At 41.7% G+C, this 25,610-nt stretch overlaps 2 protein-coding genes across 2 annotated transcripts; one reads left to right on the top strand and one right to left on the bottom strand.

The window, feature by feature from the left end:
- Positions 1-9,052: 9,052 nt before the first annotated feature.
- On the bottom strand, positions 9,053-10,206 carry LOC133454432 (alpha-taxilin-like). The gene is made up of 2 exons (XM_061733164.1): positions 9,397-10,206; positions 9,053-9,091 (listed from the first exon to the last, which is right to left on the bottom strand). Exons 1-2 carry the CDS (start codon positions 10,204-10,206, stop codon positions 9,053-9,055), a joined length of 849 nt encoding a protein of 282 aa, XP_061589148.1.
- An 11,004-nt stretch (positions 10,207-21,210) lies between these two features.
- On the top strand, positions 21,211-25,329 carry LOC133455065 (proteinase-activated receptor 3). Its single transcript, XM_061733894.1, has 2 exons — positions 21,211-21,462; positions 22,809-25,329. Exons 1-2 carry the CDS (start codon positions 21,399-21,401, stop codon positions 23,867-23,869), a joined length of 1,125 nt encoding a protein of 374 aa, XP_061589878.1. The 5' UTR covers positions 21,211-21,398; the 3' UTR covers positions 23,870-25,329.
- Positions 25,330-25,610: the final 281 nt, after the last annotated feature.

Genomic DNA, 25,610 nt, shown 5'->3' with positions numbered 1-25,610 from the left:
TCACAAAGCACCCGCAAAGGGCGAATTGCACCACAAACTGCGCTGCCAAGCAAATAGTGGCATTGTGCGCCTGTGCCATTTGCATGCATGTAAATTAGGTAATATTCATACATTCGGCGCAAAATTGCCCCCTTTCTATGCAAATAAGCCTCATTGCAAAAACCGTCTAATTCACAAAGGCCAGCGCTATTTGCCACACGCAAAAATAGTGGAGCAAATACCGTCTTTTCGAAGCGTGTATTAAACTGCGCGCAAACTCTCTCCTCACTCCCCATCTCTCTGTTTCTCTCTCTTCAATGTCATTCAAGCCTGTGTGATACTGAATGATATTAAGGGTGAAATCTATAGTCAGACATGACTGTACACAGTCAGATCAAGTGGGGTTGTGGACTTATCTCGGATTTAAAAATAAAAATAACAGGACGGAGCTCAGGATTCATCCATACAGTAAGGGGCTGCTTTATTAAAACAAAAACAAACAATTCCACCATATAAACATATACATCTAGAATGTGTGTGTTTAACAGCTTAATAATGTCATCACATATCACAACATATATCAGACTTATAATAAAATAGCGCTGATCGTGTCCCTGTGAAGCTCAGCATCAGTCAGGACTCTCAGCTGCTGCTGCAGATGCAGCAGCTGGACGGGTGGGCTGCCACCCGTCCTTTGAAATACGGAATTGTTACGTAATTCGGAATTAGAATTCATATAAAACAGTTTATTCCGTATTTCACAATCGTCCCATGCACGTCTGTCACATACGCACACACTAGTTAAGCCTAATTATGCCTAAATAATGGTCCGCGTTAAATCGACGCAGAGCCTACGCTGTAGAGTTACGCCGTAGGGTTACGCCGTAGGGTGCGCGTCGCCGCGTAACCTACGCCGTATGCTTTGCGTCGATTTAACGCGGAACCATAAATCAGCCTTGAACAGCACTGAGGGAGGATGGAGGAGAGGGAATGGGGCTCTTCGCACAGTGTCTTGAGGATTTACAGGCTGAGCCTACCATTAGTTCTTAAACTGTAAAAAAAAAAAACGGGGGGAGAGAGACAAAAGCATGAGTTTGAAAAGTGGGGGGGCATGTCCCCCCTGTTCCCAGTGGAAATTGCGCCCTTGCGCCTCACGGCGTTTTATTTTCACTTGCATTATTTTTTATTTCTGCAGTTTTCATTATGGACCAATCTGTGTGCTGAAATATGGAGAACACTGGAAACAGCTCCGCTCGACTCAGACAAGTGCAAATTGCACTCAGCTCCAAAACTTTATGGGCGTGTCTGCGCCGGTATATCATTAGTGCAAAATCTTTTGTGAATAGGACCTTAAAGCGGGGCAAAATGCGGGCGCAAATGCGGCGCAATTCACAGCGCTATTTGCGGGCGCAATCTGTTCTTTGTGGATTTGGCCCTATGTGTGCTGCGTGTTATTACTCTTGTGCCTTTTGTTGTTGTTATTTATTTTCAGAGTGGGTCTAGAACAGTTCCTATGAATGACACCAGCTATATCTTCCAACCAACTTCTAGTTCATTTTTGCCCATTTAAACCACAGCAAACAACAGCTAGCAGCAGGTCTGTTGCCAAATCTTTCGACTGAGACCCCAATCGTATCGACTTTACCGGACTATTAGGTGTGAAAACTGACCCTAGCATTAAGATGTTCAGCCGAACAGAAGAAAGACACAGATTTGGGGAAAGTTTTTGGTCAACAGCTAGATTTCCCATCCAGGACAAACTGTTCAGGACGCTGAATTTCCTTTGCCAGAGCAGCTGGGAGGAGTTACCCTCAACTGAAGGCTACCAGCCAGAGCGAGCTGGAAGATGGACAACTGGACCGCTTATAGCTGCAGGAGTGGGTGAAACGAGGCTTGATTTCATCCAGAAATCACACTACATGCATTTTTGTTTAGGTTGTATTCCCCCACAATGCCCTGTATTGTAGCCAAAAGTGATCACCAGGATGGTTCTCCTTCTTCCTTTTTCCTTGGCAAAGTCAGTTTTCTAGCCCAGTTTGGTACAGTTCTTCTCTGGCTACATATGACAGCTGTGGATTTAACAACGTGGTAATGGCCATGTGGCTTCCACTGTGGGCCCACATGTTGTTCATGGAACCACGAGGAGACCACAGCCTGTGTTTTTCAACATAAACTCTTGGGTAATTTCACTGGAAAGTGCAAGTGCACAAACTTTATTTATAAAGCACCTTTCATACATAGAATGCAACACAAAGTGCTTTACATAAAACAAATACAAACATAAAATGTATTAATGCCCTGCCCCCCTCCCCCCTCCCTGCACACACACAGACAGACAAGCACACCACAATTCACCCAAGTTACACACAGACACACACGCAGACACACAGTGTAGACATGGCTGAGCACTGAGGATCCAGGTGAGGAAATGGTAACAGGGAGCCGTCCACGCCAGGAGGTCTCATAACTCCACAGAGACCATCCCAGCCCGGATGGATAGAGGAGTCCACACCACAGCGGTGAAGCTGTGGTGCAGAGTTCCACAACCATCCAGGCCAGAACGACCCCCAGGACGACCCCCAGGACGACCCCCTGCAGGCCAGAGTCACTCCCAGCATGGAGGCTCCCCATGAGGAAACACTGGAGCTAAAAGCTACAAGAAAGCAGGATAAAATACGCTAAAAGAGTTTAAAAACTATAACATAACATAAAATCACTAAAAGTATAGAAAGCAAGACATTAGAGAATAAGACAATAAAATGTATAAAATAGACCATAAATAATGACTAAAACATTTAAATATAACATTGAGATAAAACAATGAGATAATAAAACAGGATAAACTAAAAATTAATATAAAACAGAGTAGTAAGATCCAATAGAAATAGGGGTGGGCATAAAAGAGTTAAATGAGTCAGTTAAAAGCCTGATTAAAGAGATGGGTCTTGCGCCTCTTTTTAAAAACATCAACAGTCTCTGCGGCCCTGAGGTTCTCCGGGAGGCTGTTCCACAATCGGGGGCCATAATAACTGAATGCCGCCTCCCCGTGTGTCCTGGTTCTAACTTTTGGTATTGTTAAAAGGCCAGCACCTCAGGGTCCGCGAGGGTTGATAGGGTAAAAGGTAGTGCAGACAAATAAGAAGGCCCAAGACCATTAAGACACTTAAAAACTAGTAAAATAACCTTAAAATCGATCCTGAAGCGCACAGGGAGCCAATGCAGCGATTTTAAAACAGGTGTAATGTCCTCCTGCCCTCTGGTCCTCGTCAGCACGCGTGCGGCTGTATTCTGTATTAGTTGTAGGTTATACATGTTCTTTTTGGGAAGACCGGAGAGCAGGGCGTAATCTAAACGACATGAGATAAAAGCATGCATTAGCACCTCCGTACTAGCCTGAGAGAGAAACGGGCGGACTCTGGCTATGTTCTTAAGATGGTAAAAACCTATCTTTGTTATGTTTTTAATATGTGGAATAAAACTGAGCTCAGAGTCAAGAATCACGCCCAGATTTTTAACTGATTTTGAGGGTTTAAAATCCTGTACCTTTGGTAAAAGTTTCTCTCTCTGGCCTTCAGGACCAATGAGTAAGACCTCCGTTTTGCCCTGGTTGAGCTGTAGGAATTTTGCTGCCATCCATGACTTGATGTCTAAAATACAGTTAAAAAGGGCATCAATTGGCCCAGTGTCATCAGGAGACACGGCGATGTACAGTTGCATATCGTCAGCGTAACTTTGGAAGCTGATGCTGTGTCTTCTAATGACGTCCCCAAGGGGCAGCATGTACAGATTAAAAAGAGTTGGACCTAAAATTGACCCTTGGGGAACTCCATACCTTATCTTATAGGTTTCTGAGGAACAGGTATCCATACTTACGAAAAGACTTCGATCAGCGAGGTAGGACGTGAACCAGTTAAGAACAGTACCAGAGAGGCCGACCAGGTTCCTCAGTCTATTTAATAAAATGTGATGGTCTACTGTATCGAAGGTGGCGGTTAGATCCAGCAGAACCAAGACTGAGTTTTTGGTATCTAAATTACACCTGGTGTCATTTAAAATCTTTAAAAGTGCTGTCTCTGTACTGTGGTTCATCCTAAAACCGGACTGATGAACATCTAAAATGTGTTTTGAGTTTAAAAATTAATTTACTTGATTAAAAAAAAGTTTTTCTAAAATTTTACTTAAAAACGGTAAGTTGGATACAGGCCGGTAGTTATTTAAAACATTGGGGTCTAAACCACTCTTCTTCAGAAGGGGCTTCACCAACGCTGTTTTAAAGGAGGCTGGGAAGACACCCGTCTGAAGAGAGCAGTTGATCAAATACATACAGTACATACAATACATATAATCTTTACACAACCATATCAGGATATTATATCAAGAAAAAAAAGGAAAGCAAATAAAGACAGGAAAGATACAGGAATATACAGTATATATATATATATATATATATATATATATATATATATATATATATATATATATATATATACAGTGGGGAGAACAAGTATTTGATACACTGCCGATTTTGCAAGTTTTCCCACTTGAAAAGCATGTAGAAGTCTGTAATTTTTATCATAGGTACTCTTCAACTGTGAGTGATGGAATCTAAAAAAAAAAATCCAGAAAATCACATTGTATGATTTTCAAGTAATTAATTTGCATTTTATTGCATGACATAAGTATTTGATCACCTGTCAACCAGTAAGACTTCCGGCTTATGTATATATGTATATATGTATATATATACTCTCTGCAGAGACACCGTGTATCAGATGGTCTGACAGACTGACATTGTCAATTGACAGGACAGGGTGAATAAAACAATAAGATAATGGAGGTTTGGGAATAGTTCAAGTTCAAGTCTAGACATCAACCCTGCTGAAATGTTGTGGTGGGACAGAGCTGTGTATAAAAACCTCAATGAAGTGAAGCAATGTTGTGAAGAAGAATAGAGCAATGTTCCTCCACAGACATTAGAGAGACTGATAAAGTCATACAGGAAGTGACTAGCTCACATTATTGATCTTAAAGTTGACTCTAGAGAGCTAATGAATCATAAAGTACACAGTATTGCCTTCATTATTTTAGTTATTTTTGGCTTCATTTTTGTAAAAAAAGAGTCGTCTGAGTCTGATTTTACACCAAAAACAACCAAGCGCTGACAGAGATGCACTATTGACTGTCTACAAGGAAGATGAGAAACAGGTGGTGGTAATCATGAGAGGCGAAGGAAAGCAAAAAAGTAAGAAAAGAACAAATAGGAGCTTTAAAGAAAGAACACCAAAACAAAAATAAAATTTACCAAAACAAAAGAACCAAGTTAATTCACACCAATTATGGTCAAGGGATTCAAAACCATGTCCGATGACACCACCCACAAGTCTTTATGTCAAACCATTCAAAAGTTATGGCCAAAAATAGGAACTATGAAATATCGACCAATCAGAAGAAGGGGCGGGGCTAATTTGCACCAATGAAGGTCAAGTACTCAAAACCCGAGTTCGATGACACCACCCACAGCTCTCTATGTCAAATCATTCAAAAGTTCTAACAGAAAATAGGGATCACCAATAAGAAGAAGGGGCGGGGCTAATTCAGGCCAATGAAGGTCAAGGACTCAATACCGAGTCCGATGACACCACCCACATGTCTTTATCTCAACCCGTTCAAAAGTTATGGCAGAGAAACGTTTTCTAGGGGGGACTGTTGAGCCATTAGGCCACGGCCATTAATGCAAACCATGAAATAACAAATTTATCGCCAGGCCTGGCTTGGGTGTCAAATTTGGTGACTTTTGGGGAACTATCAAATATGGAACAATCAGATGAAGGGGTGGCGCGCTTTTTGGCGTCTAGCGTTGCCGCGGTAACGCTTTTGAAAGAGAAAAGTAATGCACGTTGTCACAGGATGGAGACGCACCATTTTGATGTATAACACACCTTGGTGCACGTTACGGTTCGGGCTCTGAAGCAGCTGAAAAAATGGCATAAATTGTGCCAAAATGACACGATTAATTCAAAATGGCTGACTTCCTGTTTGGTCTTGGACATGACGCCAAGAGACTTTTCTTTAAGTTGCAACATGATACAGGTGTGTACCGATTTTCGTGCATGTACGTCAAACCGTATTGTGGGGCTTGAGGCACAAAGTTTTCAAGGGGGCGCTGTTGAGCCATCTTGTCACGCCCATTAATGCAAACCATGAAATATCAAATTTATCGTCAGGCCTGGCTTGCGTGCAAAATTTGGTGACTTTTGGGGAACTATCAAATATGGACCAATCAGATGAAGGGGTGGCACACATTTTGGCGTCTAGCCAAGGTAACGCTTTTGAAAGAGAAAAGTAATGCGCGTTGTCGCAGGATGGAGACGCACATTTTGATGTACAACACACTTGGGTGCACGTTACGGTTCGGGCTCTGAAGCGGCTGAAGAAATGGCATAAATTTCGCCAAAATGACACGATTCATTCAAAATGGCCGACATCCTGTTCGGTTTCGGCCATGGCACCAAGAGACTTTTCTTTAAGTTGCGACATGATACAGGTGTGTACCGATTTTCGTGCATGTACGTCAAACCGTATTGTGGGGCTTGAGGAACAAAGTTTTTTCTCTCTGAACCAATCAGATGAAGGGTGGGCACACATTTTGGCGTCTAGCGTCGCCAAGGTAATGCTTTTGAAAGAGAAAAGTAATGCGCGTTGTCGCAGGATGGAGACGCACATTTTGATGTACAACACACCTGGGTGCACGTTACGGTTCGGGCTCTGAAGCGGCTGAAGAAATGGCATAAATTTCGCCAAAATGACACGATTCATTCATTGTGGGGTTTGAGGCACAAAGTTTTCTAGGGGGCGCTTTTGAGCAATTTTGCCACGGCCATTAATGAAAACCATTAAATATCAAATTTTTCGCCAGGCGTGGCTTGCGTGCAAAATTTTGTGACTTTTGGGGCACGTTTAGGGGGGCAAAAAGGCCTTCCTTTTGTCAGAAGAAAGAATAACGGCAATAAAAATTCCTACAGATACAATAGGGCCTTCGCACTGTAAGTGCTCGGGCCCTAATAATAATAATAAAAATTCCTACAGATACAACAGGGCTTTCGCACTGTAAGTGCTCGGGCCTTAAAAATCTTGTTATTGTGTAAACGTCCTCTTAAGAGAACAATAGAGGCAAAAACAGATTTATTACAACGATTAATTAGGGCCCGAGCACTTACAGTGCGAAGGCCCTATTGTATTTTCTATTTACACTTAAATATTAACCATAAATATGTAGCGAACTGATGTCTGAGGAGAAGGGAAGCGACTTTTGTTATTTTGACTTTCCTGAACTCTTGATCTTTGTCCCAACAGATGACGCTTCTGCAGTGTTATGATATATCACCGTTTTGAGATGCAGGTTTTGCTAAACTCTGCTCAGAATATTGGTTTGGAGGCAATGCAAAACAACCTGCAGTCACAGTCATGAATAATTTAGAGGAACACAGATCCATTAAAGCCACTACTGGAGAAACCAAACATTTAGTCTGAGTGGTGTTTGTGGCCGCTCTGTGGCTGCTGACTCACACTTCTCCTCTTCGTTTTGCTTTCTCTCCACAAACTCCTGAGAAAATGCATGACATGTCTGTTTTGTGCCAGCTGGCGTCTCTCTGAGCCCGTCTGTAGCTCTTTAGTTGAGCATAGCTGCTCTTGCCTGCAGCAGAAGGAGCAGGGCTGTTTCCTGTTATACGAGGACTGTGTATGTACAGAGAGGCTGTGCAGCCACTAGAGGTCCATAAGCAGGGACATCTTCAATACGAGGTATTGGAATAGGAATAAGCTTTTCTGCTTTTTTGAAGTAATCTAAATAAGAACATTTCAGTGCTTCATTCAATGCATTTAAATGCACATTTGAGCCGAGCTGCAGCTGTTTACTTTTACTCTTTTCTTTGTATGCATGCTTTTGGTTTCTTTACACAACCCAGTAACTCAGAACTATGGTGAACGATGAACTTGACGGGTTCACACCTTTGCATTTTGCATGCGTCATTTGTGGTTTCCTTCTTGTCTGTGTTGGAAACTTCTGTTCTTTCAAAGAAGGCTGACGAAAGACACCCTCGCTCTCCCCCACATCTAGAAAACTAACATCCACTGCAAAATTAAAATGCATATATATCTCACCGATAAAGGTTTTACCAGATCATGGTGGAAAACCTCTCAGCACTGTCTCAGCAGTAAATACTGCTGTGTATCTGACTGAGCTGTGTGCATTTCAATGTTTTAGATGCATTCTACCTAAAGGTTCTGTCTGAATGGGGTAACAGATGTTCTTTTTACACCCACTCATGTCGCTGGCTGGTTGTCAATGAAGCAACTTAGCTTCACGATGTCCCTCCGGCTTTTCTTTTTAGTAAAAGTTGCTGCCACCAACAACTTCAAAATAAGACTGTACTTCTCAATAGAAGTAAAAATGCCTATTTCCAACATTTGTTCAGTTTTAAGTTCTATTGTGAAAAAATATATATCAATGAAATGTTCAAATTAATGCATTCTTTATCTAATATTTACACAGTGAAACACACTTTTCTTTGTTACAGCAGGGGTGCATTTCTAATCTTTTCTGTATTTTTAGAGAACTGCCGTATCCTTATGTAATTTTCTACGCTGTTGTGTTAAGCAGTTTGGAACATTGTTTTAAAAAAAGTGCTTTGCGTTTTAAAAAAAGTGCTTAGTTTTACCTGGACCATCTGCAGCAAGGCAACAAATACTGTGTCATGAACTGACTTCGTCATGACAAAAATGGGAGACGACACACAGGGATAAATGTTCAAAACAATGTATTTATTTATAATTAAATCAATCAAAATATATCTAACAGGTAAAGTGGGGTGTGAGTCATCAGTTTGATCAGTGGTGTATGGCAGGTGTGGATGTGTGTAAGTGTAGTGTATGTGCAAGTGCAGAAAACTAAAGACAAACAAACTCAAAACAACCAAAAGAAAGCCATGCTTACTGAGCAGGGGAGAGAGGCCAAATGGCCCTGACCAGCCTGCTTAAATATTGGGCCTGATTGGAGTCAGGTGTGCCTCCTCCTCTAGGCACACCCATGCAGGCTGGTCTCCTCCTCCTGCACCTGAACAGAACACCCTGTTAAAATAGGGTGGGTCGTCACACCTCCCCCCTTAAGAGAGGAGACCAACAGGTACTCCGTAACTTTTACCCATAACCAATACAGGTACCAAAAAAAAGAAAAATATATATATGTAAATAACTGAGCATTGCACTATAATACACGTGAAAGGGGATCAGCCATTACGTTTTCATGACCTTTAATGTGCCGAATGTCCAAATTGTATGGCTGCAAGAATAATGCCCATCTCATTAACTGCTGATTTGGGTTCTGAAAGGAATTGAACTTCTTCGAAAAGAAGACTGTGCCTGATACAGCTTTGCATCCACCAGCTGTTGCTGCAGGTCTTTATGCTTCACCACTTTGTCGATGTGCTCCTCGCGCAGTTTGTACTGTTCGTAGAGTTTCTTGAGTTTTTCTGCCAGGTCTGCGTTCTCTTGTCGAAGGCTGGCGTTTCTCTCGTTGTGCTGCTCCATCTGACTCTGGATGTCGCTCAGCGTCACCTGGAAATGAGAAGCCACCTCCTTCCTCTTCTCCTCCTCCAGCCGCGTTCTTTGGATTCCTTCCTCCTTGAGTGTCCGGTTGTGTCTTTGCAGCTCCCTGGAGAAGCTTTCCAGCTTGCTGCGGGCCAGGATGGCCTTGCTGTGCTCGTTCCTCAGGTTGTCTTTCTCCTGGACCAGCTGGTTCTGCTTCTTCTGCAGCACCTTCATCTGCTTCTGAGTGTTACGGTTCTCTTCCAACAGTTCGGCGTACTTCGTGCAAAGGCCTCCAAGCTTTTCCTCGGGGGTGCTCAGTGTGTTGAGGGTCTGCATGAGGAGGGTGATTTCTTTACCCAGGCCTTTCACTTTTTTCTTCTTAGCATGGGTTACTGCGCATGCCGGAAAAACCTCTGTTTTTCCCTCTTGTTTACTTGGGTAAGACGAGACTGGGACCTGGTTAACCACATTTGGAGCTATAGCCTCAGCCCACACTTTATTCCCCGCCAAATCATTTCCAAGTACTACATCGACCCCTTCCACTGGTAACTCAGGCCGCACTCCCACCACCACCTCTCCACTAACCAACCCACAGACAATGCTCATTCTATGTAGGGGCACCGGAACTATCTGCATACCCATACCTCGCATCAAAACGAAATCGCCCGTGTCTGACGTGGAGGAGAATGGAACTATGTTGCGACGGACATAAGTATGTAACGCACCCGTATCCCTCAAGATGTTAACCTTAATTGCCTTTCCACCAGACAGTGATACAAAACCCTCTGAAAGGAATGCTGAATACTCAGCCTTAGGGTCACCCCCAGCAGAAAACATGTCAGGAACACCTTCCATTTTAACAATTAGCTGAGGTGAGGGGACTACAGGTGCAGCCAACGCGGACGGTTTGATTTGGCAACCACTCAATGTCGTCTCTTTAGCTTTAAGAGCAAAACAAGAATTTTTCCAGTGTCCAGTTTTATGGCAAAAATTACAAACATTAGGGTCACTCCGTTTCCTGGAACCATGCTCCGAATTTAGTACCCCTGAATCCCCCTGCTTTCCTGTACGAATGGACCCACCAGTTTGAAGCGTGTAGTCACCAAATACACTTGTGTGTTAGACAGTACTCGTCAGCCAAGATGGCCGCTTCTTGGGGGGTCTTCACTTTCCTCTCAGTTATATAAGTGGCAATATCAACGGGCACACAGTTTTTGAATTGTTCCAGAGTCATTAAATCCCGAAGCCCATTAAAGGTTTTAACCTCTGATGCTACACACCATCGGTTAAACTGGACCAACATATCCCTCCCAAATTCCACATACGTTTGATGTTCCTCTTTCCTCCAAGTCCTAAAACGTTGTCTGTAGGCTTCGGGCACCAACTCATACGCACGTAGCACTGCCTCCTTAACAACCCCATATTTCTGACTATCAATCACTGATAAGGAAGCATAGGCCTCCTGGGCCTTACCTGTAAGGACACATTGGAGCAGTAGGGTGCGCTCACCATCTGACCAACCTCTGGCGCCTGCCACCCGCTCAAACAGGGCAAAGAACAAATCTGGATCTTTCTCTGTAAACTTGGGAAGTAATTGCAGATTAGAACCAACATTAAACTGTTTTGCTTCATGAACAGTCAACTGGAACTTATGATGCTCCAATTCCAATTTTTTTAACTCAGTCATTTGTTTTATCTGTTCCATTTCTTTCTCATGTTCAAGTTTAATGTTAAGCAATTCCTTTTGTTGTTCAAAAGTTAATTGGCTCGAAGAAAATGAAAAAGTCCCACCAGCACTTGGGTTCTCATCATCCTCTGGGACTACCTCCTCTGACAACACACCCTTTGTCACCAAACTGTCGATCAGAAAAATCTTCACCCTAACCTTTGATTGTTTCGAACGGACAGCAATTTTGTAGTGCTCTGCTATTTGTACCAGCTGGTCTTTTGTGCATCTGTCCAGTCTATCCACAGATGGATCCTGCAGAAAGTCCTCCACAGAACTCATTTTTTTTTTTTTTTTAAATATAAAAAAAACCCACTGCAACGGTTTAAACTAACAAATAGCAAAAGACCCCAGGGCCCAACTCCCCTATGTAACCTGCCTACCCAAAACCTGACTGACTGGCTCAACCCTAGTCTTCAGTGGCCCTCCCGAGTCCCCCCCTCCAACAAGGGCCACTCAGTGGTACCACCACACTCCAGCTTTCGTGGAATGCAATCTAAACCAGACAAAAAAAAAGACAGTGGGTCACATATGGAGACCCACTGTTAAAAGCTACCGGGAGTTGGAGCCCCAAGGACTAAAGCACTTTATAAACTTTATAAACCTGCAGTGAAAGAATGAGTTCCTAATGCTCTCCCCCCTCCCATACATACAAAACCTATGTGTGTCTCCCAAACCAGTTTGTTCCACAGAACACAAACAAAGCTTAAGTTTACCAAACAATTGATAGAAAAACAAGAAAGTAACAACCAAATCTACCAATAAACTTAAAGCAGCACAACGTAACTTTCAGCTTTTGTTGAGTTTGGCGTCTCCTTTGGACAAAAGCGGTAGTGCTTTACCAGTAGTGTGGCAGGGTTCCTACCATGCTCCTCAAAGTTACATAATGCCAGTGGAGGCGATACAGACCCCTCAGACCATGACAGAGGTTCATTAAACCTGTTGGAAGTTGATGAACCATCACAATGACTCTGGAAATATTATATTAAGGTGGAAAAGTTACGTAGTGTCGCTTTAACTAAAGTGACGAGCCCCCATCTTGTCATGAACTGACTTCGTCATGACAAAAATGGGAGACGACACACAGGGATAAATGTTCAAAACAATGTATTTATTTATAATTAAATCAATCAAAATATATCTAACAGGTAAAGTGGGGTGTGAGTCATCAGTTTGATCAGTGGTGTATGGCAGGTGTGGATGTGTGTAAGTGTAGTGTATGTGCAAGTGCAGAAAACTAAAGACAGACAAACAAACTCAAAACAACCAAAAGAAAGCCATGCTTACTGAGCAGGGGAGAGAGGCCAAATGGCCCTGACCAGCCTGCTTAAATATTGGGCCTGATTGGAGTCAGGTGTGCCTCCTCCTCTAGGCACACCCATGCAGGCTGGTCTCCTCCTCCTGCACCTGAACAGAACACCCTGTTAAAATAGGGTGGGTCGTCACAAATGGTAACTCTGAAAAATGTGTCTTAGGTAAGGAATACTGGAGTAATTCCTTTTTTACACGTTCCCAATGGTGCAGCAGCGCCTGGGAACATGTTTCCGTCTTACAGCTGTATTCCCAAGCGTAAAGTCTAAAAATGACTACCACTACTATAATTGTTGAACTAAAAATAGGCTCAGTTTACCAGACGGTTGTATCCATTGGTTTGTTTTTGTTCAGTGAACTTATGCATATACATTAGTTTGGAAAACGTTTCCACAGTTTTTCTCTTTTCTTTTCACCAAGAAGTTGAGCGTGATCAGTTATATGCTTACTCTCGAGGTATCAAATTACACTGCCAGTGAAGCGATACCAATATGACAAATAGTAAACAAAGTCACAACTTATTGTGTCGTCTTTTGTCTTTTTGAAGTGTGTCTGTAGAGAAAGCTATTAGTTCAGTCTGAGTATACACCATGTTCTTAACTGTAGTCAAGTCTGAAATGAAATGGTCCAAGGATTGCATCTGGCACACGTTTGGTTCAAGCATGTGTTCGTGAACATGAATAAAAATAACACGTGATAGCAACTTCTGTTGGTCTTTTCATTTTTACATCAGAGGATTGCCTTAATCTCATTGCGATTGAAATGTTGTTATCCATATGAACATACGCAATATATTTGGGATACTTCTTTATGAGATATTGCGTAAAGCCTGCCCCCTGCCCTGTTGTAATTGGTTCAGGTATACCCATTCCTACTGAGAGTATGGCTGTTCTGCTCCATCCTGGCCTGTGACCAACGCGGCTAGGGCGATGGGAGCTTCGGTGTCCTGACCAGGACATGCAGGGCTGAAAAAAGATCTGGACGTCTTCTGGCTGGAAGGCAGCTACCTCTCAGCCCACAAAGCCACACAAAATACAGCCATGATGTCATAGAAAGTACTAAAAGCATTAAAAAGGGAGGATGTAGTCCCCTAGAAGGAAAATGTATCAGTTTTATGACTTTAAATATTTTTCAGATGAATTAAAAACAAATAAATGACATATATGCTCTACTTTGTTTCATCAGTTAATGCAGTTTTAATGCAGACACCTGTGTCCTACCATTTCTGATGGCAGGACACTTTCATACATTATCTCCATCTAGCACAACCTACTTGTGTATCTGCATTACAAGGATTATTTCTATAACTTCTTTTAAATGTTCTTCTTTTAAAAAAGCTTTCATTGATTAGTTTAAAACAAAAAACAGTCATGGGAAAAAAGAGCTGTGGGGGCTGGGAATGTACAGACATGCAGGAAGCAGCTGAGTTGTGCAGATGCAGGGCTGAGAAAAGGAAGGAAGATCGTCAGACCAACATGCCTGAAATAGATTTGAGTGGGTTGTTGTTTTTTTTGTTTGGTTTGTTCTGTGTTTACCTGTCAATTTGGCCACAAATGTTAAGTCACAGACGATAAGTGTAAGATGACTTCTTGACAATAAACCCAACCCTATTTCATTTTCAACACATTTGGACGCAGCATGTCTCTGCTTTGATTGTGATGGTGGTGGATGGTACTTCTGTGCAGTAGTTCTTTGTTCTCACTTTGACACATTGAGGAAGTATCCGGGCTGATGTTATGGGTGAAAAAGGAAGATCTCACACCTGCAGCAGTCTTTGAGTGTTTATCAAAGCAGCAGACACATTGTTTACACTTTTGGCTCGGTTTGGCACTAGCAAGGGGATATATTCCAGCGGTCAAGAGTTGGGTAGAACTTAAGTATGGCATGTTTTTGATGATAGCTAAACACAACATACACTGTATGAGAAGAACTGGACAAGCCTCCCCCTGTGATGTCACCCATAGGTTTTTCAAAGAGAGTTTTTGAAGACTCTTTTTCCTCGTATTGCATGGTGCCATGTTGTAACGTTGGCTAGAACAAGCAGGCCTTAAAGTCAGCTAGAACATGTCAGTTTCGGTTCAGTCACCATTATTTAGCTATTCTCTTGGTTACCATAGCTAATATTAAGCTATGCCACTATTACTTTGAATTTATTTGAATCAAATCTGTATAAATATCCTCAGTTCAAGTTTGACGGCCAGAATCGCATCTGTAAGAAATGCTGCCGGAGTTGAAACAAGAAGCTTCTGTTTCCACCCCTGGATGCCTGCCACAGTTGTAGTCCCCTGCTGGTCTAGCAAGCCTACCGGTGTAAGACTCTTGAGTCACAGGTGACTGTGCCTCCCAGCAGACATCTCTTTCTGCTTTGGCAGCACTCGTTTCTGCATAGACGCTGATGTGCAACAGACAGTCCTGCTGGGGTCCTCTGGTAAGCCCAGACTTGTAGCCTTTGACTGGAGGTGAAGCTACTTTGGGTTGCTTTGCTTTATGTTCGAACTCGTCTACCCAGAACCAGTCACAACTGTCTCTTAAGACAATTAACAGCAAAACCAGTTATATTGTCTTTAAAATAAAAGTACCTGTGGCCTGTTGGAAAACACCTGCTGTCAGCCCGGCCCACTACAGATCTTGACTCATTATCTGATCCAATCGCATCCCACTCACTCAAGATTTGGTCCCAGATTCAAATATTTTATGGGTGTCAGTCTGGTTTGCTTCAAGGCCCTCTTCTAAAACCACCCCTTTACACCTTCATTTAATAATAGTGTTTAAGGATGGGTTTAAAAAAGGCATTCATAACTTCTTTGATATATTCATAGATCAGGGTTTCCCCTTCCACACAGTTTCACAAATATAAACAGATAAGCAAATAATTCATCATATTCAAAGGCTCCCTACCGATCCTCAATGGAAGCGATACTAATGCAAGCTAACTGATAAAGCTACCATGGATTATCTGAGGACAGTCCGGCAAGACGACCTCGGCAGGGTGATTACAGAAGGACAATGGTGAACAGCCCTCACACAAACTCTCGACTCGTCAATATGTGTGAGGCGTTGCCTCCCGCAGTTTAAAATAATACACAGCTTACATTGGTCAAAACAAAAGATTCCTAACATTTTCCCCTCAGTTGATCACTCATGTGACAGTTGTGGTTCGGAGTTTTATTTAAAAAAATTGTTTTAAGGTGACTACTGTGCTCTCTTTCTTAAACTTGATTTCTCTCAAAATACCACACTGGTTCACAGAAGTCATGTGACTTGAGGACTCGCCAGGAGGCGAGGTTAGAGGGACTTTCATTAGGAGAGCAATCAATTTAGGTATACAATATGTTTCAAATAATTGAGGCATATAAAATGAAGTTGAAATAAAAAATACTTTTGTTGGAATTAACATTACAAGATTGGCAGGAAAGGACAAGGCAACAGATGGCAGGCAGCATCTGGCAGGAAGCTGCAAACCTGTCTTCACTTCTCGGTTTTGTTGAGTGTTTTTTGGATTCATGTTGAGGTTCCCATACCAGCACATCGTGGAAAAACTGAAACAGTCTTGGTACAAGACTTATAAACACATTAAATTAAAAAAAAAAGTCATAGGACATATGACAGGTCATAATGTACCTGTCCATGTAAAAGTAGCACAATTTACTGCTGGCCCTTCTTTTTTTTTTAACAATCTGATTATAAGATAGGATAAGAAGCTTTATTGTCATTGTACAGTATAACGGCAGCATCCTCCAGGGACAGCAGCTACATTCACAGTCAGAATCCCAAACAGCAAAAAATAAAGGGCAATTAAATTATTTACATAAGGACTGGTGTTACAGTATGACTCCTGTAGCAGTCTCTTTACAGCCGTGGGGAAGAAGCTGTTCTTCAGCCGGTCGGTGCGGGCTCTCAGAACTCTGAGTCTACCGAGGTATCAAATTACACTGCCAGTGAAGCGATACCAATATGACAAACCAAAATTGAGAGAGGGACAGGTCCAAAACATTTGTGAATTGTGTGCAGTGATCTGTTGACATTGATTGCAAAGAGGAGACACTGTTTCAAACATTTTCGCAAGCAGAGCTAGTGGACTTGATGGAGAAGTCGGCATTGCATAAAGCCATGCCTGGCACAAATTGAAGATTTGAGCACTCTTTTTAAAATATCTTCCCAAACATAATCTAAGATCACCTCCCCCAAGTCTGTCTCCCAAACTGTTTTAAGTATGGTAGAAGAGCCTGGGCTTAGTTTATAGATATTCAAATACATAGGAGAGATGGCCTCCTTTAATGAACAGAGAGGTTTAAGAAATGCCTCCAATTCTGAAGGCATAGGAAGAACAGGGAAGTTTGGGAAATGAGTTAGGGATTAAATTTCGTAATTGAAGGTACCTGAAGAAGTGACTGTCAGGGAGTGAAAATCTATTCACTAGTTGTTAAAAAGAAGCAAAAATAGACCCAACATAGAGGTCCATCCATCCATTTTGTATCCCAGCTTTATTCTTTGCAGGGTCACAGGGGTCTGATGGAGCCTATCCCAGCTCGTTACAGGTGAGAGGCAGGGGTTCACCCTGGACAGGTCACCAGTCTATCGCAGGGGCATTTATGCCTAGGCTAGCCCTATAGAGAAAATACTATCCAATACAAATGGGGGAAAACAAGAATGTGCCTTAAGTATAGCCCAAACAGAAATTATTTGAAGATCAAAGTGATGTCTAAAATGAGACCAAATTTTAATACTGGAGGCCACTATAGCATTGTTAGTATAAGTAGAAAAGGACAAAGGTAAATGCAGCAAAGCCTTTAATAAAGTCAGGTGAATAGAATTTGCTTCCATGAGCAACCATGATGGATGAGGTAAAATTTCTAATATTTGTTGGTCAGTAATAATAAAGAAAGTTTGGTAATACCATCCCCCCTTTAAACTTTGGGCCTCTGTAAAATTTGCCAGCACAACCTGGGAGTTTTCCCGTTCCAAATAAAATCCAAAATTAAAGTATCTTCTTTACGAAAAAACAAAAGAGGAAGGAGAATGGGAATGGATTGAAATAAGTAGAAAAAGCATGGAAAAATGTTCATTTCTTTTTTTTTTTCTCCCTGTTTGCACACATATTAATGGTTAATACCAATGCGGGTAAGAACCTAAGGCATATATATGTGAATTGTTACTATATTTAATATATATACATATACGCATACATACGCATACACATACATACATACATATACACATACAAACCCAGTTTTTTTTTTTTTTTTTTTTGGGAGGGGGTGACATCCGCTGCTAATCCAGGACGCGAGAACACACATGGAGGCGTACGTCGAGCACTGGAAATCTGCAAAAAAAACAAAACAAAAAAAAACAGAACAGACACGAAACTCCCAAGTCTCTAGATCCAATCACAATCTGAGCTAAGCTACCGCGATTAACTAACTCCAAAAACTACAGAGCCAGCATGCAGGTGAACGAGCCGATGTATATGTCTATGTGTGTGTGTGTGTGTGTGTGTGTGTGTGTGTGTGTGTGTGTGTGTGTGTGTGTGTGTGCGTGTGTGCGTGCGCGTGTGCGGGTATATGTATGTGAAAAATGTTCATTTCAACTGCATTTATCCTGGCAGATATGTTAAGATTTAGTAGAGACCAACGCGCTGTTTAATTTTTGAGAGCAGAGCAACAACATTTTTCCTATAAAGAATATCCAAAGTTATGGCAACGTATACTCCAAGATTAATAAAACCAGAGATTGAGATCTTAAATGCCCAATTTTTAAGCAGAAGTGAGTGTTTATCTGCTCCTCCATTAAAAAGGTTTTATTTAGACGGGACAATGCATATTCATGAACACTACATTAGGCAGTGTAAATACACATTAACTACTCACTCTTGCTAAGATTTCATTTATATCCAGAGAATCTGCTAAATGTTTGTAAGACTGAGGCTCCATCTCAATAGCGAATAGGAGTGAGTTTAAAGAGCAGCCTTGTAGAACGATGTAAAAGAAAATATTCAGTTCATTTCATTATATTGTACCATCCTAACCTTGGCCTGAGGACAACATTGTTTATGTAATAACTGCTCGGGGGTCATGTTCTGGGTATGGGTCTCTGGAAAGCGTCTAGAGACAACTTTTGTTGTATTAGACGCTATATAAATAAAATTGAATTGAATTGAATTGAACAAGCATATTTTGTTTAACCCATGAAACCCAAAACCCAAAACCCAAAACCAAATTTCCCCAAAATAAAAAAAAGATAATCCACTGCTGACCCTTCTTTTGCAAGTTGTCGATTAGAGTCTCAAGTTCTCTCCACAAACTCCTCCTCCTGACTCTTTGCGATGGCGGTCGGGGGGATGTAGCTGCTGTGGAAAATCAGCAGACTTGGACAGAAAATAAGTCATCGTCGTCACCGTACAAGTTCATCAATGATCATTTTCACTGTCATCAAAGAGACTTGCAGAAACCTGATCATCAGTTTATGTCTAAATGAACCGGTAATTCCACTGACTCTATCAGTCATCAGTGGAGAGGGAGGAAGAGGCATCCAGACCCAGCTGATGAAGTCAAAGCATCTCACATAAACTTAGTGAAGTTCTGAAGTTGGTTTGACAATCAAGGATCCAACCAACCACATTAAAATCCAGACTAAAAAGTTTTAAAAGTGTGGCAGTCGTGTTCAGAACCAACAAAGTCAGAGTAACGGATGTAAAATCATTCATAACCAGTGTTGGGTGCAACGCAGTAACAAAGTAACGCGTTACTGTAACGAGATTACATTCGCCAGTAACGCAGTAATGTAACGTGTTACAGTTGTAATTTGGGTAATCCCGTTATAGTTACTCTAAGACAAAAAAAATACGTTACTTTAGTTACTTTAAGCTTTTCAGCTACATGTAGAACGGGAGAACAGAAAAGAAAATCAAACTTGCCTTTCATGCGTCTTCACGCGTTGCGCAACACTTGTCTGACTTAAGGCTGATTTATGGTTCTGCGTTAAATTGACGCAGAGCCTACGGCGAGGATACGCGGCGATGCACACCGTACGGTGCGCGTCGCCGCGTACCCTACGCCGTAGGTTCTGCGTTGGTGTAACGCCATAAATCAGCCTTTAACGTGATCTTACGGGATTTTACGGGACTTCTGGTGCTGATCTGGGCACTGCAGTAATAAGGTTCCAACTACAGGACTGTCTCAGAAAATTCGAATATTGTGATAAAGTTCTTTATTTTCTGTAATGCAATTAAAAAAAACAAAAATGCCATACATTCTGGATTCATTACAAATCAACTGAAATATTGCAAGCCTTTTATTATTTTAATATTGCTGATTATGGTTTACATTTTAAGATTAAGATTCCCAGAATATTCTAATTTTTTGAGATAGGATATTTGAGTTTTCTTAAGCTGTAAACCATGATCAGCAATATTCAAATAATAAAAGGCTTGCAATATTTCACTTGATTTGTAATGAATCCAGAATGCATGACATTTTTGTTTTTGTAATTGCATTACAGAAAATCACATATTCTAATTTTCTGAGACAGTCCTGTACATGTTGTTCATTGGCAATCGAGTTATGGTGCAGCTCAGGTGATATTGCGGAGTAATCCAAAAGTAATGTAACTAGTAATGTAACTAGTTACTTTCAGCAACCAGTAACTAAGTAGTGTATGGGATTACTTTTTTAAAAGTAACTAGTAATATGTAATGGATTACTTTTTTTGAGTAACTACCCCAACACTGTTCATAAACTTGGGATGTTTGGGATCAGCATGCTCTGTGTCCAGGTCTTCAGGACCCTCGGTTGATTGAGTGACGACTGAAAAATGTAAAACACGACCGGTGCTAACTGCTTGGCACAGTTCCAGATCTGCTCGGTTTCAGTCAAAGCCGAGGGATGAAGTTTGCTCTGAACATTCTTTGCTCTGTGGGATGTGTTGATGTTTGTGGCCACAGAGAAGATGGAAGGTCACATCTGTAATCAGCTGGATGTAAGCGCCCAAATAACAAACAGCCTTTTTATTACGTGCAATAAAAGTCGTGGAAAAATACTTTGACCTGCACGTGTGCATGACATCATAATCGGATTCATCCATTTAAAAATTGATAATGATACTTTAATCTATTTTAGTTTGGTTCTGATATCTTTCAACGATCTGGACTATGGAGCATCGTTACTCTGCTTTCTAAAGGGTTTACGGGGGAAAAGTTCACCGATGCTCATTTCTGAGGAAGCGAAGACTAAACAATGTCGTGTTCAGACAGGCTTATCATCTTCATACAGCCATTTCCTCACTCGTTCGCTCTTCTTGACCTTACGTCATGCTGCCCCGCAGGCACCACAGTTTCCAAACGCCAACAGAAAGTTGTGAAAATGCTTTTTGTAACATTTGAAGTAACAAACATTGACGCTTCAAATGAGCCTCTACATCAATAACAGAACAAACAAAAGTGTGAAACAGAAAAGACAAACAGGAAAAGACACTGAACCACATGTGTTTGTGATTAGCTCTCTTGAACATTGAGGCGTGTTGGACTGTTCCACTGAATCATTAAACACAAGGTTGTGACAAGGATCATGTGTGGGGCGTAGCCTAGAGCACTCACACTGCATGCTGAAGCAGAAACCAGAGACAGAGCACATTCCTGCCCAGCCGTCCCCCGATGCCTCGGTTTTCTCTCTTCTTATACTCAGCATTTGAGGAGATTTAGCGCTTTAAAAAAAAGTAACAGAGACGAGAGTAAACAGCGATGAAACCAGCTCCTCAGAGAGAGGAGGGAGATTTTTTAGCGTCTCAGTTCTGATTAAATAATATGAGAAATCTTCTGGTTTTTGTCCTTGTTGTTCTCTTGATAAGTGGGACACTTCAGAAAAAAGGTAAGAGATGTTTTTCATTTGGTGTCATGTTACTTTTTTAAAATCCTGGATGTTTTGTAAAGTGTGTTGCTCGATGAAGAAGAAATGAAATTAATCTACCAGTAAAACACACAACAGTTTATGTCCACCAAAGTGACAGCTATTTAATTCAAATTGATTCAGTTTCAATAACAGCTTTGTATTGATAAATGTGTGACTTTAACTTAATGTGATCATCTGTGGTTCTTGTACAATATGTTATCTTAAGGCTCCCAAAAGCCATCAGATTCTAACAATATAAACAGATTTCCTGCTATTAAGGTCAAAATGTCTCACATTCAGTTAATGTTAAATGTCTACAAAACACTCACCATTGATTGAATCATGTGCAAAGGTTTTACATGGTAATGCACTCTCCGATATCAGTGCTCCATTTGCTTCTTTTGAATGTAAAATACATATTTAAAGGAACATGTCATAAATCCAAGCAGTTTTGGGTGGGGCATGAGTTTTCAACAAAATTGTTGATAAATGTTAAATGGAATAAAGCTACATCCATATAAATTGTGTTTGTGGTATTTATTAAGAGGGCCCGTTTACTGGATTAAATGCTGTGTGCGGTTGCTTAGGGCCATACCTGCTAAGCACAAGATCAAATGGGTTCCAACTGGGGGTCAGTTTGATTTATTTAACACATAAGCATATTGCAAAAACACTTTTCTTATGAAAGTTAATTCAAATGAAGTAAGTCTTTTGTTGATGGTTAATTTGTCCACCTGTCTCCAGCTGTAAGCATTGCTTGGGGTAGTGTTTGCACTTGGAGTGTTTTTTAGGCCACTAACAAAATCTCGTTTAGGACCCCCTAAATCTTAGAACCAGCCCTGCCGACAAGACTCAACGCTGTTGATGATGGAGAGAGAAATAACAAATAAACTGAAGTAACGTTTACAAAAAGAGTATAAAAACAGTTTGGACATAAATATTTTCATCTTTAGTTTGTGGGGTCTGCTTCTTTATTATTGTGTCTAGTGACAGTTACTTGAGCAACATATGCTAGTCGGCTTCTACAGACTTATGACAAGATGAAGGCGACTAGACGGAGATTCTGGTGCAAACCGTTTTTTTGCATAGTTTTGTGTATGCTATCACTTCGGTGGAATGACGTTATTGATTTTTGTCAGAAGCCAACAGTTTAGGAACGACTCTAGGGAACGTCACTAAGGCCACGGACTGATTATTAATTGTCAGAGGGTTAATAACGTTGTCCTTGGATAGTGTTTATATTTTTCCTCCCTTAAATTGAACAGATCAGTAAAGCAGCTTATTTCATTGCAAGCCAACAGATGTATTTTTTGTTTTTGTTGCAGAAAAGAGAAGAAGAAGAATGAAACAGTCCAACAGCTCTGTTGTTGGGCCCCGGACATTTAAAGGGGATCTACTCAATCTAACAAAGTCTGACTTTGACGCCACCCAGGATCTGTTTTCATCAGATGACCCTCCAGCTCTGGCCCTCCTAAGCAGCGGCACCATAGCCTACCTCAGCGGCCCTCTGAGCACCCTTGTCATCCCCATCATTTATATGTTAGTGGTTGCCGTAGGGATCCCAGCCAATGTCTGCATCTTGTGTTTGCTCGCATCTAAAATCAGGAAGGTGTCCTCCGCCATCCTCTACTGCAGCCTGGCCGTCTCCGACCTCCTCCTCCTCCTCTCCCTCTTCTTTAAGGCTCACTACCATCTCTATGGCAACCACTGGGTTTTCGGAGAGACTGCCTGTCGAGTGGTCACGGCCTGTTTCTACGGCAACCTGTACTGCTCTGCCATGACACTGACCTGCATCAGTATCAAGCGCTACCTGGCCGTGGTCTGCCCGTTCCTGTACAAAGGCCTCCCCAAGAGGATGTGCACCGCATGGGTCAGCTTGGCCGTGTGGGGGATGTTTGGTGCCGCCATAATCCCAGAGCTCCTGGTCCAGCAGACCTACTGGCTGCCCGAGCTGAACCACACCACCTGCCATGACGTGCTGCCCCTGGACCACGGCTCTCATAAGTTCCTGCTCTACTACAACCTGGCCCTCACGGTGCTCGGTATTGTGGTGCCACTGGTTGTCACGGCCGTGTGCTTTGTCCGAATCATCAGAGAGCTCAACCGATCGCATTACGACTGGGCGATGTACATCAAGGCCAGCTCGCTGGTGTTTGGGATCTTCCTGGTGTGCTTCCTCCCTGCTGGACTCACGCACTTCCTCCATTATGTGCGGCTGTTTGTGGATGGAACTGAGAGTCTGTACGTGTACTTTAACTTGGCAGTGTGTCTGTGCTGTCTCCACGCCTGCCTGGACCCATTCCTCTTTATCGTCATGTCCAAGTCTGCAGGATCCAGGCTGTACTTCATGACTTTCAAAGGGAAGACCCTGAGCATATCAGTCTGATGGAGACTTTGAAAGAGGAAATCTTCTCTGTGGCTGGAATCCAAGAGAGAAACTAACTTTATGTTATTCATGTGAAACTGGCAATGGATTTGTCCTTTATTATTCTAACTGGATTTAGATGTGGCTTTTTTTTTTCAAAGTGAACATAATTGTGACATTATAATAGAAATATATATGAAAACGTATGAATATCCATCCATCCATTATCTATACCTGCTTTATCCTTTGCAGGGTCACGGGGGTCTGCTGGAGCCTATCCCAGTCAGTGTTCTGTATAAAATAGAGATAATGTTGGTATTTGTAGAACAACGTAGATTTCACTTATTTTAACCAACGGCTTCATAAAAAAGGAAGAAAAAAAGTTACATTACCACTTTACAAAACACAACTAAGTAGTTATTTAGCATAAATTACAAAAGAGCCTTGGTGGCCCTCTAATTGCCAAATAGTGCTTTCACAAATGAGCTGCACGCAGCTTCATAAACTGAGACTTAAATGTCCAACACCACAGCAGAACACGTTCACAGCCTTGTACAAAGTGGTTGTCTCTAACTCACGTCTTTTATGACTCACGTCAGAAAGATAATAGCTTGGACAAAATCCTTATGGATTTCTCCACCGTCACCACGACCCAATCAAAATGTATTTCTCACCTGAAAGCATCCGGCGCTGGTGACCGGACGGCTGGTGACCGGACGGCCATGGATAACACCACCCTGCAGTGGACCAGCATTAATACGTTTTATGTTTGTATTTGTTTTATGTAAAGTCTTGGTGTTGCATTCTATGCATGAAAGGTGCTTTATAAACAAAGTTTTATTTGATTTTGAAAGAATTAAAATAAAATGTGAGCGCTGTACTCTGTTTAAGGTTTGTTGGATAAGATGGTTGGATTCTAATGACACACACACAGTCACAGACGATCAAGCAGAGTTTTTATTTTACTGTTTTGTGAGAGAGGCCCTCGGCATTTACAAGGGTTAACAGAATACTCAGTTGCATGTCTCAGTAGTTGCACAAACAGAGGAACAAAATATTTACAGATCTGCTGCAGCTGTGTTGAATTAATCTTTCCTGGCACTGAATCTCTGAACCACTTCCCACCACTACAACAACTTTACTTAGCCAATACTTGGTCATTTATCCGCTTCCACAAGTAAACGAATGTCTTATTGTTATGGCTAATCAACATAAAAGATGTTTAAAAATGACAACTTTTTTTTTTTAAGTAATTCTGTTAATGTTAAAGTTCAGGGTTCCGGTGATGACGTCATACTGAGAGGGTTGAGGTTGTATCGCTCCTGACGCAAATCCCCTTAAAAGTTATATTTTACATTTATATCAGGGATATTCAATTGGCGGCCCGCGGGCCACATGCGGCCTGCCAGGAGCTTTTATGTGGCCCCTAGTCATATTTCAAAAAAGGGGGTGTTTGTTGAAATTTTTTTTTTTTTTTTTTTTTTTAATAGTGATGCACCGAATGTTCGGCCGAAAATAGCAAAAAAAAACACGTTTGGTGGAATAAGTGGGGAAAAAACCGAACAGTTAATAACAGCTGGAATGAGGGAGCAGTGTTAAACGCAGCAAACCTGTCAGCATGTCAGTACTTCAGTTCCGAGCTCGAGCTGTTTTCTTTTTATTTAAATTGATTTTGAGAGAGTGCCAACTGCGCTGCGCTGCGCTGCGCTGCGCTGCGCTGCGCGTAATTTTGTTGGCCCGCTGCACACCGCTGGCTGACGAG

This window comes from Cololabis saira, chromosome 11 (genome assembly GCF_033807715.1).
Source record: "Cololabis saira isolate AMF1-May2022 chromosome 11, fColSai1.1, whole genome shotgun sequence".
Taxonomy (NCBI): Eukaryota; Metazoa; Chordata; class Actinopteri; order Beloniformes; family Belonidae; genus Cololabis; species Cololabis saira.
Note: the sequence above shows the minus strand (reverse complement) of the source record. Positions and strands in the feature narration are given on the sequence as shown.